The sequence below is a fragment of the Chelmon rostratus genome, chromosome 6 (genome assembly GCF_017976325.1).
Source record: "Chelmon rostratus isolate fCheRos1 chromosome 6, fCheRos1.pri, whole genome shotgun sequence".
Classification (NCBI taxonomy): Eukaryota; Metazoa; Chordata; class Actinopteri; order Chaetodontiformes; family Chaetodontidae; genus Chelmon; species Chelmon rostratus.
The window spans coordinates 10757599-10775785 of record NC_055663.1 but is presented as its reverse complement, the minus strand read 5'-3'; the positions used below and the strand labels follow the sequence as shown (position 1 = coordinate 10775785).

At 43.1% G+C, this 18187-nt stretch overlaps 1 protein-coding gene across 1 annotated transcript in view; it reads left to right on the top strand.

The window, feature by feature from the left end:
* LOC121607907 (serine/threonine-protein kinase BRSK2) overlaps positions 1-18187 on the top strand; it is a 158218-nt gene that overhangs the window by 112310 nt on the left and 27721 nt on the right. The window contains exons 4-5 of the mRNA XM_041938939.1: positions 1849-1989; positions 13277-13393. Of these exons, the coding sequence (XP_041794873.1) occupies positions 1849-1989; positions 13277-13393 (258 nt within the window). The remainder of the gene's footprint in view (positions 1-1848; positions 1990-13276; positions 13394-18187) is intronic.

The window sequence follows — 18187 nt, the reverse complement described above, 5'->3', positions numbered from 1 at the left end:
ACCTGATCATGGGTAAAGCTCTGAATACTACAATTCCAATAATGCATCTGGCTAGTATCTCTTTATTAGACCCTCCCAGCCTGGTAAAAGCCCACTTAGTTCAGACTCCACACCCACACTTATTAAAGCAGGCCTTCCATTTGTACTCTAACCCTGATGACATAACTAGTTTTATTTTTGCAGCTTTTATAAAGCTGCCTTCTAGATTCACAGAAAATGTTATTCAACAGTTGCGGAATAATGCTACCAACAGAAAGTAATGTAGGGGGAGTGCCCCTTTAAAATGCATTGTTATTGTAAATAACAGGGCAAACTGCAGGACTCAGTGGAATAGCATTTACGATTTGGTCATATTATATCGGAAACTGTGCAAATGCCGAATGCAGTTCAAGTCAAATGTCCTTGTTTTTGTAAATGTGTTAACGTGTGTTCACCTGCTTGTGCTGGTGAGGGCTCGCCATCTTTTTTTTGCCATTAAGGGTTTGGAGTTGTTTAGTGAGCATATGCTCAGTGGCTGAGTACAATTTGCAACACTATAGTGTAATCGATGAAACTGAGGAGTAGCATGTGGACGCACACATCCGCATCAGGGAGAGAGAGAGAGAGGAGGAAGAGAGTATTTCACCGCCTGTCCGAGTTTCAATTTGTCCGAGTGAAGATGGAGGGAGTCTCAGCGCAGGATATACGAGCGGGTCAGCCAGGGCAGGGCCAGAGCGCCGCTGGCTTTCAGCCCACAGATGCAGCTTTAGGTGTGGGTCAGCGGAGATTCATCTCCTCCCCACCCGCTCGGAGCCCCAGAACAGACCGCCTCCCCTACGAGCCCAGCCACACAGACGTGAAGGCCACCTGAGGAGCGGCCGGAAGAACTGTGATGGCGGGGAGGGTTGTGTGTGTAGGCGCCTGTTTGGGGAAGGAAGAAGAAGCAGACATTTTTTGTTTGTTTGTTTTGTTTTTTACTCCCCTCTTATTCCCATTTAATCGATCCTTAATTTAACAGCGTTATTCCTTAACGTTCCTTCTTGCTTCTTAATGGAGTCGTTTGTTGTTGCTTTGTTTGTTTTAGATGCTTTCACACACACATACACACACACGCAAGTGCTCCAAACCACCAAACTTTAGCAGCAGTAACTGGCTACCATTATTACAATTATTTGTTTATTTTCATTTGTTGCGGTAGTCGTTGATGATGATGATGATGATGTTAGCAGTATTATCATTATTTGTATTGTTTATTTTATTTAAGGGTTTTCTTGGGTGTTATGTCTCACTTCTGCCTCAGTCCTGTATAGCAATGAGATCCTCCACTATCTCTCTTCCTCCTTCTCCTCTGTCTCTTTCGTTTGATTAAGCGAGTGCTGAGACAAAGACTGTCACAGAAGCTTACAGTGTCTGCACCTCAGCTCCTGATCCCTTACGTCTAAGAGCTTTCACAAAACTTTTCCATCTTTTTATAGTGAAATACGACTACATTGTCCCTTCAATGGGCGGCAGTGGAGGCCAGAACTCTTCACATGCGTTGTAATATGTTGTTGGTACATTTCACACTGTGACTGCGGGGACATGTTACAGATGACAAAAATAAACATGCAACATGATATGATGATATAAGTCTGCCCGTTTGTCTGTGTGTAATGGCTGTGAAACTCACTGCTTCAGTTCTCACAGACCTTGGAGGTCAGGAGCTTCCTCTGTTTCTTCAGGGCCTTTTCTGGTGGCTCTGTGGAGACACTGGTATTTGTTCCCGTCCCTATAAGTGAAATCTTTCTTTTCTATTTGTGTATGAGATGTGCTCCTTGCTTCATCTTTATTTCCTGGACTGATTTCCCTCTGTCCCCCTCTTTCTCTCAGGTACCTTGTGCTAGAACATGTGTCTGGTGGTGAGCTGTTTGACTACTTGGTGAAGAAAGGCAGGTTAACACCTAAAGAGGCCAGGAAATTCTTCAGACAGATCATGTCTGCTCTGGATTTTTGCCACAGTCATTCCATATGGTAAGTGAAAAGGCCCACATGCTAGAAGACTAACGTATATGCTGAAAACCCTGAATAAAGCAGTCCCACCAGTCCTTCACTGATGCTATTCATAGACTCTGTTCTTTGTTTTATGATGTTTGTAAAACAAATATAATTATGACACAAATCAAAGGACAGTAATAGCAAGGGAAGATAATATTTAGGTTTTTACCATACATTGATAGCATGACATTAAATGTGTATGAAGTATAAAAAGCAAATACATTCATGTAGTTAAATTTAATGCATGCCTAATATATGGAATGGAATCCTGCATCCATTTCCATTTATATCTCACAGTGCAGTACACTGATGGTCTGAGGCGTATTTGCACTTTACACTTGGGATTCATATTTTTCCTGAGAATGAGACATTTTCTATCCTGGAAAACGAAGCACACTATTCCAGGAATCCTGGGAACTGCACTTGCTTTTAAGGTATAACTTCAACTACAGTCAAAATGCATATATATATTAACAGTAAATGCAGCTAGGAGACATATGCATAAATGTATGGGTTCCCAACCTGAATGATTTAGTGGGTTGTTTGGTCATATCAATAAATATTAAATAAAACAAATGCCATGTATGTTAATGAAAATTAGAATAAATATATAAACTTTGCATGCAGTTTGAACTGTGAGGAACATGAAAGTCGTGATCCGTCTGTTGAGAACAGCCTCATGGAAGTAATATTTAATAGTTCTTCATTGCACAAACAAACAAGATTCGTTAAAGCAGGTCTCTCCGTTAAACTGAGACAGATTTCATACTGTGAGTGCTCAGAGGCTGCAGCTGCGAGCCTTCTGTAGTAGCCATCAGTGTTAGATATAGTAATAAGGTGAATGATCACTCAAAGTAAAAAAACATAAAGCTCTCAGTAACATGAGATTTCAGCTGGAATCACGTATTTTTCAGGATTAAACTCGACTTCACACCAAGACTAGTTCACCATGCAGTTGGAGATAACAGTGGACACCACAGGTTTCGTCAACGTGTCGGAGGTTAAAGCCATGAAAACCACATTCACTCTTTGCATAAAACCATCACATACATTTTAGAAAAAGATAGAACAAGCCATAAACAACCATACCCAGGAAGTGTAACAAAATCAATTTGGTTTTCATACAACATTAAACAAATAATGAATTCCTAAATAATGAATTCAAAAAAGATACAGATTCTTCCTGAAGTGAATCGCAATCTAAATTTCAATCAGTTTATTCATAGCTCATAGAGTGCTGTTCAGTTTTCAAACCAATGATTCAATGTGGAGATTATAGAACTGAGGAAACTTGATATTGCTTGTTATGAAAGTCTTTATTTTTCCTCTTTTTTTAGTTTCCTTTTTAACATCCAGCTTAAATGGCTGAGGGTGGTTGACACGTCAGATAGAAAGAGTCAAATACACGAACACACCAAAGAATATAAGTGACTCTATATAAAGAATGAGCTATTTTCCTTATAAGGAGCTACTCACTTATTACAGTAGTTTGGCGGAGACTGAAATACAGGTGGTCCACTTCTTTTCCAGATAAAGTTCTGGAAAAAGCCTGCGATACTGCCACTGAGCAGAATGAGTCCATGTAGTTTTCAAAATTTGCTTCCAGGTTGTCACAAATATGAAACATTGTGGATGGCTTCAGGGGGTAATTTAGCTGTTTACCAGCTCATAGACTATATATACTTCAGAAGTCCAACATGTCAGCAGGGACTGATTAAGTGTGTTTCTTGTTTGTATGCATGTGTCGTGTCACTTGTCCGTCCATTTATGATCCTAAAACAGAGAGCGTTTTTTTTTTTTTCCTCTCCAGAGAGAGTGTGCCTTTGCTCTGTATTTTGTCCTCATGTGCCTGCACGGCAGAGCACAAAGACCACAGAGCAGAATGAGTTCAAGTGTATTTATTTTTACCTTGGTCACAAGTGAATCTCCAGCGGCTACACAGAAAGAGGGGTAAAAATCTGAAATAGGAACACAAAATATAGCTGGATTCAACCAAAGAAAAAGCTAGTACCATGAGCAAGGGTGTTTCGGACCCACCCGGATGGCCTGATCATGCAGTACAGTAGACCTAGTTGATCGGTAAACTTAGAATATGCAGAGTACATAGAAATAGGAAAGCATGTGAAATGAGACAAACTGTACAGAGGAGAGGCGGGGCAGTTGGTGCCAGGACATTGAAAAGTAATGCAGAGAGATTCTTCAGTTGCTTTTTCTTTTATGCCGCTCCCTTTCTTTACTCGCCAGCTAGAGGAGAGGTTATACGCTAATCCTTAATGTAAACCAAGCCATCGGTTTGTTTGGAGCGTGTATAAAATGTGTAAATGATCTGCGACGCCTTTTTCTGGCGGAGAAAGACCAGACTCAAGACCAGATCAAGGGCACTACTTCAGCTGCATTATTTAGAAGAATTTTGAGGTCACTAACAATTAAAACGTGGTCATCATGCTGTGCAGTAATGGTTTTACTCCTCGCTGCTCACACCGCCGGAATATTCACAGGCAAGGGCCCAAACATGAAGATATCACCATAAAACCTGACCATGGCTGTGACACGACGCCCGCCCGCCAGCCAGCCAGCCAGCCAGCCAGCCAGCCGGTCAACTCATGATGATAATTCATGTGACTCCATCATAACTTTTGTGCCAGGGCTATTGTGTCCGGAGAAGGAGCGCGAGAGGCTTTTCTACTCCTCTGTGCACAGTCTCGTAGGCCCGTCGCTGAAAGTTTCCTGAATAGCTTCCTGCTGATGAGGAAGCTGGAGAAAAACAGTTGTGGTATAATAAGAAGCTGGCGTTGAGTGCTAAATGCCCAGGAGATAGATTTGCATAATGTTGAACAGGCAATTAAAAGGAGAGAATTAAACTGATTTGTCATGGAATGTTTGGGTAGCGTTGACTTTCTGTGATTTGATATGCTTTGTATATTTGTGCTGTATACTTTATAGAAAAAGCTATTGCATTGTGGCTGCTGCTACTTAGTAATTAAGCCATTGTGGGGGCTGTTGTCCACAGTAGCAGCTACTACACCCCTGTGTCAGAACAACTTTACTTTTTACTGATGATCTCGGGATGATTAGTTAATTTAGCTGTTTGAACCTTCAAACCGGTGGTTGATGGATTCCATCTTGAATTCTCTGAGAGAAATGTAAGAAAAACAGATGATAACCGCTGAAATAAAACAAAACTGTCCTACCTAAGGGAATGAAAGTTAGAAGTCTTTTATCAGTCTGTGTAAATAACTGGCTGTGAGGAGAACAGATTAGGCCAATTAGGAGAAAGCATCTGGGACTGACATTAAGTGCATGCACATACATAGATTATCACAGCTCTTTAATAGTAAGATTCACTTGCAGATTCATCTCTGCCTTCCTGTTTTGCTTTCGCAGCTGTCTCTCCGTTTTAGCTCCTCAAAATCCCCTCACTAACACTCTTAGAAAATGATGCCTTGTAAATTTATCATGAGGAGGATTATTTGGCGTTGCTGCGCCCGCTCGCCACCCTCCCAACCTCAATTAGGGGCAGACAGACAGACAGACGCAGCCTTTCTCACCTCCCTTCCATTCCCTCTAATGAGATCCCAGCATCCCCTCAATAAAAAAGCATTTCTGCAATCATTTCTTCCATTTCTGCTTGTCTGCGCCGGGGACCTGCACAGACCATTAGAAGTGCACCCTTTTCTCTGTGATTCACCGTGCAGAGGGGGGTAAACACATTCTCCTCAACCCTCCTTTTTACGCACACCTCCCGTTTTTCGCTTCTTCTCTTCGCCTCATGCTTCCGCCCTCCGCCCACGTCCTATCCCCAAATATCTCTCTTGAGCCAGATGGATGTAAAGTCTGGATGTGAATGAAAGAACGTGGAGGGCTGTTTATGACTCAGTGTTTCCCTCCGCCTGAATCAGATCGCGCTCTGATTTTGGCAGTTCTCTTTTTTTTTTCCGCGGAGGAAGAGAAAGGGACAAAGTGAAGCACACGGGAAGAGCTGACGAGGAAGATGAGGCAAAGATAGGCAAGGGTAGGATAAAAACAGACATGGGAAAGACTCGTCAGTAAAAGGTATTTATAATGAATGCTGAGGCGGTGAGAGAAAATCTTCGTTGTGTGTTAATACAGATCCAGCGTCAAACTGCTCCTCTCTCTACTCCTCACTCAGACATGTCTTGTGTTTGAATATTTGTTAAGTCTGCCAATGTGAGATCTGCAACTGTATGACTCAGAGATCCTCTGACAGACTAGTTTGAACAGAAACGAGAGCACAAATAATGAGATTTTATCGATCCTTATGAAAATGTGTCTCCCAGCGAGGATGTCAGAGGTCAGGGTCAGCTCTCCCGCAGCAGCTTCGGATTCACTTTGTTCCTCAAGGTCACAGAAACAGAGCGGATGCTTCAAAGATGTTCTATTATATTGCAGATAATGCGCCTCCACATTTACCTGAGAGGGAATCCCAACAACAGCCTCGGCTGCGTCTTGTCAGTTTTGACATTCAGCAAAGTACACATCTGCTGCACAGTATGCTCTCTCCAGAGAAGTCGATGTGGCAGTCTGCCATAACTGCAAACACCCAGCAGAGACACGGATTGATTGAGAGGAGTAAAGTGCATTTTCCTTGACGAGCTGCTTGTGTGCTTGTTACCCAGTATTTGAACCAGATTAACAGACGCTGAGAGGTTAAGTTTACACACAAGAGAGAAAAATAAGAGAGTCCCTTGAATCCCATTTGCCTGCATCTACACTCAAAACCTTCCAGAGAGCCCTGCGAGCTCTGATTTCCTGTGATAAACCTCATGCCCAATCCTCCTGTTAAATGTTAAAATATATTGCATTGGTTTTTTTGTGTGTGTTTGTGTTTCTGAGGCCACAGTGAGACTATAGCCAGGATAGAAGGTCAGGTGATCTGGAGCTGATGCCAAACACGCCCCAGTCATTTTGTCCACCCACTCCCATCACACAGCTTTGTAATATGCTGCACATGCACTAACGTTTGCATCCATCCACAGAAAAGAAGCACAATCTGAGGCTGTGTCCCCTCCCTCACCCCTCTTCTGTTTGTGTAGTAATGACCCTGGTCTTTCCCTTTGTAACCCTCTTCACCACCTTTTGTCTGTATGTCTAACACAAAGCGACTGTGTGTGGGTGAGAGATAAAGGCTATCTATCACACAAAGTGACTCTAAGCGCCCCACCAAGTAAAGCAGAGATCGCGAGTGTAGCTAGGACGAGAACCCTCAGAGCTTCATCGCACACGCTCACGCGCACAGTCACACGTCCTCTTATTTCTGCACATTATCGCCGCCACCTACATGTGCACAAACAAACACCTGGTCCAGAAGTCACATTAAACCCACGCAGTGTCGTAATCATGCACATCATGCACATCCACCTCTTTCTCTCTCTCTCTCACTCTGCGTCTCCCACACTCCCTCCGTCATTGGCTGCTTTATTCCTCTCTTTCAGCGGCTCAGACAGCCACATGCATCTGTCTCTGCCATCACTTGCTTATAGCTCCGCAGAGGGGAATAAAGCTAGCAACAGGTCTTTTTATTTGAGCAGCATTTACCTCTCTTTTAGGGAATTGCTTAAATTTCCCACCATGGTATATGTCATTGTATATTGGAACAGTGATAAATATTGTAATTTGGCACATGCTTGTCTTTACACATAAAGCAACCAGATGGAAATGCCTATTTTTGACAAAAGTTAATCTAATAATGAACAAATCCAGGTATTTTGTCACATCGATCCACAAAAAACATCTAAATTCAGTGTTTTATGCAACCAATTTTTGGTTGCATCATGAGTTGGAAAACAAATTGCGTCACCAGCTGTTTACCTCAATACCCTCAACTCCTAATATTAGCATGAAGCTTATGGATGGAAATGCACATTAATTCATTTTTTTCCGGAAACCTGACTACTCTTTCTGTCTGATTTGTTTTGTCATCTTTTTTGTCATCTTTTGCAATGTTTCTACAGCGTGCAGTTCATGTTAGCCTGTTTGTCAACCTCCACCCTCCACCCGTGCCCTTGTGGCTGTGTGTGGTTTTGTTTGTTGACGTTCTTAGCAGTGTTTCCCCCCCGATGACATTCTGCCTGCCACCCTGCAGGAAGCCTGTACTTATAGCCTATCATCATTACAGCTGATGGCCGCTAACAAGACGGAATGGAAATCTTTTTTTCTCCCCCTCTCTCCTTATCTTTTAAAATTTTCTGATATTTCACTCTCCTGCAGAGCCAGTTAAAGCACTAAAGTGTAACTGGGTGAGGGGAGGGAATGTTGAGAGGAGGTGGAATGGAGAAATGGAAATGGAGAGGAGGAGAGAGAACAAAAGTAGTAAGTTGGTTTATGGTGCTTGATTTATGGGGAATGGGCGTTTAGTTGTAAGGGGAACTGTAGTAAGACAAGTGGGGAGGCTGGTTGAATGAGGGAAGTTAAGAAAGGGAGAAATGAAAGGTAAGTAGAAGTGGCAGCAAAGAGAACAAAAAAAGACAGGTTGTTAAGATAACAAAGATTATGTGGAGAGTAAAGGGGGGAAAGATAACCAGATCGGTAATAAGAGAGTATTTATCATTCTTATTTTAAACTGCCACGGTGGACTCTTCTAAGAGGAATTATGCACCACCATGGCTGTATTAGATGCTTGAAGTTGCTATGGATTTGTAATATCAATGCCACTCCTTCACTCCAATGCTTTTCTGTTTATTCTGCCTCGAAGGTCTGCTGCTCATCCTATCTTCCCCAGTCAAACTCCTCTGGATTAAGAGCAAACGCTGGGCTGCACACACAGATTTGACACAACAAAGCAAATAGTTTGTTTATTACAGATCTTGCCATCACTGTAATCCCACTTTGCAGTCTCTGCATGGCATGCAACAATGCATTATTTCACCAGTGTTGCTTAAAACCCCAGAGGAATAGATAGAAATGCCGCAGATGGCACAAGGAATGCTCTTGTAACCAATCACTGGAGAGGCAAATCTAGTGTGTCTTCCTCTCAATTTTAATCCAGTTTAAATGCAAATGATATGAGAGGAGACTACTGAAATGTGTAGGGAAGCAGTGTAAAGAGGCAATAAGTACTGCAGCTATCCAAGTGAACCTCAGAGATCATGAAAAGGCTGTGATATCAAACGTGACCAAAGGTGAAGTGATGTGAGAAACTTTGGTGTTGACTAATTCACTATTCACAGCGAAAGGAGGTCTCTGCTGAAGACGAGTGCGTCGTGATCAACTGACATAACACAGTCAGACAATATTCAGAGCACGGCCAGAGGATGATGGCAGCTGACGCTTGTTTAGACCATTGTTTGTTTTTATGTTGCTTTATGTGATGAAGCGTCACTCGGTACAACGATTGTATGAGACAATCGGCTTTTTTTGCGGCTTTCTACTTCTATTCCACTACAACTCAGAGGCAGATATTGTACTTTTTGATCCACTACTTTTACTCTATTTGATAACTGTAGTTGCTAGTTACTTTGCAGAATTGGTTTAATAATACAAAAATAAAATAAATGTTTTTGTAGGTTAAAATAGCTCATTAATGCATCAGTAATTATACGCCACGGATCTAATATACATTATCCTGAAATGGGTCAGCTGCATGATCAGCACTTTATGTAATGTTTGATGCTAATACTTTCATACTTTCACTTGAAAATGAAAGGCACAACTTTTACTTGAAATAAAGTATTTCTACACTGTGGTTTTACTACTTTTACTCAAGTAAATGAGTACTTTCTCCACTGCCTGCATGTGGCTCTACTCTTTCATATGTACTGTGAACAAATGGTCTTTTACAATGGATTTTTAACTTGGCTGCTTTGAGGAAGAAAAAGACATAAACTACAGAATAATAAAACAGCAAAATCCTCGCTTGCTTTAAGCAAAAATGCAAAAACAGACCATTTCCATTAGACAGCAAAAAAAGGGGCAAAAAAGACAACTTTATCTTTCTCATCCCTCATTGCTCTTAATACTCAATTAACCCCATTGGCTAATGAACGATTGTGCCTAGCACATCTAAGTCAGCAGTCAGAATGTCCTCTTTTGCTAATGCGATAGAATATTAGCCTAAAGCATTTTTAGTGAGTGTGCTTGGTCTCTCTCTAATTGGGTCAACAGAGGCCTAAAAAAGTTTCAGAGAAAAAAGGAAAGATAGAAAGAGGAGGATGACACAGAGGTGCGCCGGAGGCTAAATGGGTACGTTTCAGCTCACAACGATGGTTTAAAATCCCACTCCAGCTAACAATAATGGCACCAGGATACTTCATAAAAATGCAAAAACAGGTGTGCCATTTTCCAGGCGTGTTAATGTGTCAAAAAGACACATACGAGCCATTAGTGTTTGTTTCAAGTGTTCTGGTTTAGTTAATTAGTGTCACATATCTTGCGATAACGAGAGGTGGCATTAAACAGGGCGCGTGTCGAATGTGTCACAATGGGAGTGTATTTTACATGGACCACCTTGGAGAGTTTAGTTACAAAACTGCTCACTGCCATAAACATGTCTGGGATATTTTAGGGAGTTATCCAAGAGGACAGACCCATTACAACCTCTGTAAAACATATCAGCATGGCACGTGTAAATGATCACAGGCAATTAAGGGCTTGGTGCTAGATTGCAATAATCACATCTAACAGCCCCAGTGAGGTGTAAACCTTGCTCAGACAGCATGAAGACACACACGCGTGCCCTGTAAATTACATAGTAAGAGCTGAGTGCATGTTGGACTGTGAGGCCTCCACAGCTCAAGGTAGAACGGTGTAATACATAACAATATATCGTATGACATAATGGATGACAATACAGGCCTTAAATAGTGGCCTTACTTTGTTTTTTTTTGTTTGTTTTTATTTTTTCTATGTGGGCCAAAATTTGTATTGTCTCATCTCCTGCACAAAACACCTTTGCAAAAATAACGCGCTGGTATTTCGAGTCTTTTGTGAAAAGACATTCCTCAAAGACTTGCCTGTAAACTGGTGGCGTACAGCTCCCACATTTCTGATAAGATAAGATAAAACTTTATTTATCCCAAGTCGGGGAAATTTGGGCATTACAGCAGCATTGAAAGCAGTGGGAAGAAAAAAATAGCAGTAGAGGTGGAGAACATTTGTAAAAAACAAAGTACAAAATAAAAAGTAGACTATATATGTAAATTTTATACAAGCAAAATGGAATTGACTAAAATAAAATATGTAGAAAATATATATATAAGAAATATGTAAAAAAAAATGTGTATTGAAGAAAAACAACAGTTTCGCACGAGCTCATTGTGGCCGTTGAATTTGTTTGAACGGCATCTCCTCCTGTGTGACATACGAGTGCAAACCAGAGGTGTCCCTGCTGCAGGACCTGCTGTGCGAGCAAGATTACAGTAGCAAAGTGCTGCCTAATGTGTCAGAGAGGCAGTTTAATGTCCTATTATGGATACCCGGGTCCTGACAACCAATAAAGCATCCAGATGCAATTTGTCCCCTTGATGCTGTCCGGGGATAAATACGCTGTTGCCTTCTTTCTTTTCTGGATGGACCTCATGAGGCTTTGGCTCTTTGTGTTTAACATGTGATTACACAATGTTTGTGCCATGTTTATGGATCTTTTAGGTCATGATTTAGTGTGGGGGTTTTTTGCATCTGAGGCTGACAGTTCAGGACCACTTGGATAATAAAGAATGCAGTTTTCCGTCAGGATTGGCGGGTTATCTCCCCCATGATGTTAATAGTTCAGTGTTTGACCGCTGCCTTAAAACTGAGGCCACAATCAGCGCTGTTGGTCACTGATGTCGCACCGAATTATTTAACTTCCTTCAGGTCCTGTCCTCTGCTCCCTGTAGCCACAAAGCTACAGTTTGACCTCCTGTCATGTTTAAAACTCCAGTCACAAATGATTTGTAACTTTTAAACACTTTGCTGCCGGGAGAAACATTATTTGTTGAAGCCTTATTTAATCAGGCATGCTGATGAAGAAGACTTCCTGTGCTGTACTGACCTGGTGGAACAGAGGGAGACTTTATACATGCTCACTCCTCAGTGAGGCCCGGTACAACCACAGCGTCACACCGGTGGCCCCTGAGCAGTCGGGTAAATGTTTGTTCCTTCCACGTGTGCTTTGACAGTATTAGTTAAAAGACTAACTCTCGGGCTACTGACATCGCTGCCAAATGATGGTTGTGTGAATTGACAAAGGTTTTAGCCTGGGGAGAACTGTTTTAGATGCTATCTGTGTTTTATTTCAATTATAGCAAGGATCACAGAGACTGCCAGCGTGATAACAAACCAGCTGACAGCTAATCCCTCAGGACAGGAAACGAGTTGTACAGCAGCTGATGCCATCTAAGGTTAAACGTCCATTGTGATGAGGCGCTCTTCAAAGACAGACGCATCCAGCTATTGTTCCTCTCCCCTTTCTATCATTAGTTTAAAGAGAAGATAAAAGTCTAGTTCATGGCATCCTGACAGCTCGCAGGCTCCATGACTCTCCGCCTGATTACAAAAAGCTTAGAGGGAGGTAAGCAAGGAAGAACGAAGAAGAGACGGCTGGATCGAGATGGGCTATCAGCGTGTGCCCGCGTGTGGGGGATGTCTGCGGTGCTTCCCTCAGCCATCAGAACATCGCAGCATGATGCAATGCAGCCCTGGACCCTGAGATGTTAAATGCACAATAAAACGCTACCGCTGACCTGCTCTTTTTACCAGTCACCAATCAAAACGGAGATTTTAATCTCCCACACAGCAACAGCATGCGTGATATGAGAAATATCTCATTGTCCCTTTTAAGGAGGGAGACGATGTCCGCTGGGTATTATCCCCCTCGCTGCGTTTAGTGGTAATGAATGGCAGCTAATGAACACCTCTTCTGCGGCTGGCTCCCCTTGACGCCCTTTGCTCAGCCAGTTTGCTGGTGGCTGTCTGGGAGATGAGAGGAAGGGGATGAGGGGCAAAAGAGGGAGGGAAACAGAAGGAGAAAGGGGCACAGCGGGGGGCCGTCACACCTTGTACCAGCCTAGCACTGAGGTGGGAGCCCCTTAATTTCAGCATGGACCGATCAAAGAGAGAGAATGTTGCAGGGAGGAGGAGGAGGGCGCTCTGTGGCACGTTGACACACTGTGTTGTTCTCAGTTGCGTGGCTGTGGACTGAAGCTCGATCCACAGGTGTTTAATGGACTTCGCACCTTTCGCTTCTCTTCAGTTTCACCAGTTTACATGACTTTTGATGAGCTCTTTCATGTTTCATTAACTGCTTTATGTTTTTTTCATCTCGCAGCCACAGGGATCTGAAGCCAGAGAACCTGTTGCTAGATGAAAAGAACAACATCAGGATAGCAGACTTCGGCATGGCCTCCCTTCAGGTTGGAGACAGTCTGCTGGAAACCAGCTGTGGGTAAGTAATGCAGCAAACATTGTGGTGCATGCTCTCTGACACAGTGTCTGGAGAATATCTAAGGTAGGGAGGGGTCATAGCGGGAGGCCACATGGAGTTGCCAGTATGCCGCAGAGAGAAACAGAGAGGAGAGTGGAGAAGCGATAGATAATGATGAGTGGAGCTCTCAGGCCCTCTGCTAGGTGACATGTTCTCAAAGCCTCTGCTATCGAGCAGTTGATCTCGGTTGGCGTCGCTCGCCGAGCTCGCTATCTGGCTGTGAGCAGGGCCAGGGCCAGGGCCACACGTTACTGCTCTCCGTCTCCTCATATCTGACACTGGGTTTTATGATCTGGCAGTCACGACGACGCCAGGCCCATCAATCCCACAACGGCCGTAATGAATTCACTTACAGGAAAAGTCACTTTCAAAGTCTTCCGAGGATGGCCGTCCAATACTGTGGGAGTGTTTTTATTTAACCCTGAAGCGCAGTGAATGGAGCGCACGGTCACATTCGTCAATAAAAGAGGCAGCACAGTTGATGATGGTTTACTTTGAGGCGCTGGGTTCATAACGTCAGTGACAGCATCATTTCACTCTTAGCAGGAATCCACACTGGAAATGATATGTCAACATGTACGCAAAGCCAACCGTAATCGGTATACATGAAGGAAGTCAGCATTGTTTATACTGATTTTTTGTTTTATTCTGCCCAACAATGATAAGGAGTCAAGTTAAAACACAAGTATAGTAGTAGATTTTGTGATTTATATGGCCTCCTATGAAGATTATTGATTAATAGGCACAGATAGATCTGCAGATTTAGAAAAATGTCTGTCCAGTGAGAACGACGCGTGGTGGACGTCCAAACGACTCCAGACGTGATGTAAACCAGGGGGTGTTTTTTCAGATTCCAGGTGATGTGGATGTCTTGGGGAGGGTCTTTGCTCTGTGGTTACACATGACACTGCGTGCAAGGCTGGGAGATAGAGAAGGCCCTGTGACATCTGTCCCCAGCTCAGACCTGATTCTGTCCAGATTATACCTCCAAATCGGCCGCAACTGAAATTACACACACTTGCATACACGCAATGCTGCAGACACACATGCGCACACAGCGAGGCTTAGTTCATCCCTGACCTCCAGGACCCTTTGTCCTCTGCTTGTTTGGTTGTTTCTCTGTCTGTCTCTCTCTTCCTCTGACTCCCGCTCTGTAATACACATGCACGCACATTTAAGCATGTGCGCGCGCACACACACACACGAGCCACGCCGCTGAAACTGTTGCGTAATTCTTCCAGCAGTACCACAGTGCCTAAGCTCTTGTGACTCATCGGTAGAGATCGGGCCAACTGAGAGCAGTGTGCGTTGCTATCTGCAAGTAAAATGTGCATGATTGAGTCATTCCGCAGCCGCGATGACCACGCTGAAGTGTTTCCTTTTCCTAGAAAGGCCACAGAATGCGACAGCTCTTACTCAGCTTTTCGCAGCATCCTGTGGACCAACTGTATCCATATTTGATTGCGTTCTGCTTCCAGTCTGAGCAATTCTGCCATCCGATGCAGGTGCGGTGCATCTGCTTAGTCCCCCACATACACTTATGAAGTGTGAGAGGTACTTGTTGCAAGTGGGAGCACAGAGCTGTCTTACACAGATGCAGGCACACATGCCACAAACTCCCACACTCCCACACACAGCGAAGCAACATAGCTCTGTTTTCGTTCCATATCCTGCTCTGTTTGTGCGTGTGTGTCTCACAGGAATGCGTGCGCACCACTTGTGTTGGTGTGTTTCTATGGCGTGGCCTAATACGTGTAAATGTGCCATACACTCCATGTGTGGTTATTGATTAGTCATGCTCTTCTGACTGTCCCATCTCTAAGTGTAGATATGACAGTTTTTAATTAAACGCATTTATCTGGCCCCCTCTCACCATGCAGCAGTCTGACACAAATGTATTCCATTTGCCACGGGTAATGGAGCTGAGTGGAGATGAGACTTACCACCAGGTAGAACAGGGAGGGCTGCGGAGCACATGCATAAATACACGCAGACACGCAGACGTATATATGAGCAGAGGCACACACAAATATGGATCCAGGACCGCCCATACAACCTCTCTCTCTCTCTCTCGCCCAGCTGCAAGTTCATTAGCGCTTGCTGTTTGTTTAGTTCTCTTGCTTTGATTGATGAAAGGAAATTATCCTGTGTGCAGTGAGGAGCTGCACAAATTTGGTTCAAAAAGATGAATTTTCATAATGATGAGCTGCGTGTCTCAGCGTCTCCTCAGTATTGCCGGCCCGTACCGCTGATTCGCTCACTGCTCCGGAGAAATTCATATCTCTGATGCTCACGATGCTCTCCTTGCAAACTGTGTGCGATGTACTGTTTACATGGTAATCTTTTGGTAAACTTGTAAATGCTCTTTTGAACTTGAGTTCCAGACAACTCCGTGCAAACAGGCTGACACTGATAAGCCCTTCAGTGTACATCTTTTTATTGGATGTTTACAATCTTGGGTCCTTAAAGCCCCCCGCCTCTCAAAAATGTATTTTTCTTCTTGTTCCTACTGTTGATTGTTTGAGCCTCACTGTGCAAGATGATGTACGGGCAGAACTTGACATTAGATGTTTTCACATTCGTCTTCTGAAAGTGGAAAGTTTCTCTGCGCTCAGTGAAAATCCAGATCGGGATTTTGAGCATTATTTGTGATGTCGCAACTAGTTTAAAGCCAATCCTGGTCCAGTATTCAATTTACAAACACTGAGAATTGACTTCACAGTAAAGAGGAGACATCTTGTGTCTAACAGTTAAATGTTAGAAATGAAAAATAGTTTTTATTCATAGAGTCCTGAAATTTAAATGAAGGAGTGGACGTCATTTTAAGCATTTTAAAAAGATATTTTTGAGGAAAAACCAAATCAGACACAAATTATTGTTGAAAGTTGAGTCTTTTATATACATCTTCAAACATGTCTTCAGGGGATCTTTAACCAAATGTGTTTTCTGTCTTTATTCTGTCAGGCAAACAACTTACAGCGTCATTTTGTCCCACTATACTGCTATTTGTATGCCCTCAGAAAAAAGTCAGATTTTCTGTCCTGTGCGATTTTATTTATGTGATGTTGGTGGTGTTAGGCTGAGAGAATAATGAGCATTGGCAAATATCAAGAAAAGACTAATGTTATGTCAACCCACACAAGACTGTCCTTTAAAGCACTGCATTTTTCACTCCGGTGTGAGGGAGGTAGCTCATACAGCTTTCTATTTATCTTGAGTATCCCTGTCTGTAATCTGAACTTCTGGTGTGAGCAGTGAGCAACATTTTTTTTATCATGATATAAATTTCATGATGTCTGCGCTTTTATATGTGGCCAGAATTTTAATGTGGTGAGCTCAGCTACATTTGAATGAACTTTATTTACACCTCTGATCGCTTTAGGCCATTAAATGTGGGTGAAAGGCAACAGGAAAGAAGGGTCGTCAAAATGCACAGACGTCAGCTAGAAATGAGAAGCCTGTTTCAAAAATTACTGCAAAAATCTGCCGCTGTTGTCACTGTAACCTCCATTTGTGTGGAAAGCTTGACAGGCAAAGCAACAGTAACTAAGGAGGGCAGGACTTAGCGAAGGGTTTTGGAGTGTTTCATATGGAAAAGTTTCAAGGCTGACATATGTAGAGATCTTTAAAGCATATGCTGTAGATGATATGGCTGACTGATTAGTGTTTTAATATCGACAAATTAGTATTCAGCTCAGGCAGCAAGCCGAGACGCTTGTGTTCCAGTCTTTAACTTCACCCTGTGTTTGCCACCTAAAGCCTCTGCAAATAATTAGTTTATGTTCACGCTGGTTCCAGCTGTGGCTCGTGTGTTGTGCACTCGAGAGGCATAACTAGTGCAAATCCCAGGCTTGTTTTTTATTTTTCTTCCCCGCTCATCTGCATAATGCACTATGACACTTGCAATCAGGAAGGCCGTATTTGCATAGGCTCGCGTTTGAACCTCCCCGCTGACACGGCGGCAGTGTTTGTTATCGGCCAGTATTCTGACAGCCAGAGGAAGCCGCACCGTCAGGGCTGGTATTCATGAGTACACAAGACAACAGCCGAGCTAATGGGCGCCATGTTTAGTCTTCAGATAGTCTCTCATTAGAGCCAAATGTCCCGGTATTAGATAAGAATGAGCGGAAGAAGGAGGTGGAGGACACATCAGCAGGCCGAGAGGTTTGGGGAGACGGGTGCCTGATTTGCTTTCATGCAAATAAAAGGTTGTTTGATTTTAGACTGATGTAAAACACTTATTGTCACCCCTTCCTTTTTATTTCAAGCTACTGAATTAAGCAATGTGGCAATGTCAAAGCAATGCAAAAGTGCAGCTGTGTAACGTATAAAATAACAAGTCACTCCACAGCCGCTCCCCTCATCCATAGCCACCGGCTTATGGAGCAGCCGTCGCGAGGTAGCTCCATAAATCTTCATTCGATATTGATGTGTCAATCTAGTCATTGGGTTTACTGTCAGCCCATCCAGGTGCTGTAAAGATTAGTGGGTCTGTTCACTGTCTGCTGTGAGAGGATGCCCTTGAGTGAGCAAGCAGGAGGACATCCAAACACCCTCAGGATGTCTAAGCTCCCGCAAGCACATCTTGATCTATGCTCACGGGAGACATTTACTGTCTGCCGAAACTGTTCTTTTCACATTTCCATACAGTTGTGTCTGAATTTTTTAATATTAGTCGTGTCATGACTGTGTAACTCGGACTTCAACAGTACAAATGGAAAAGCGGTTAATTGACTTAAGCTTCAGTTCATTCAC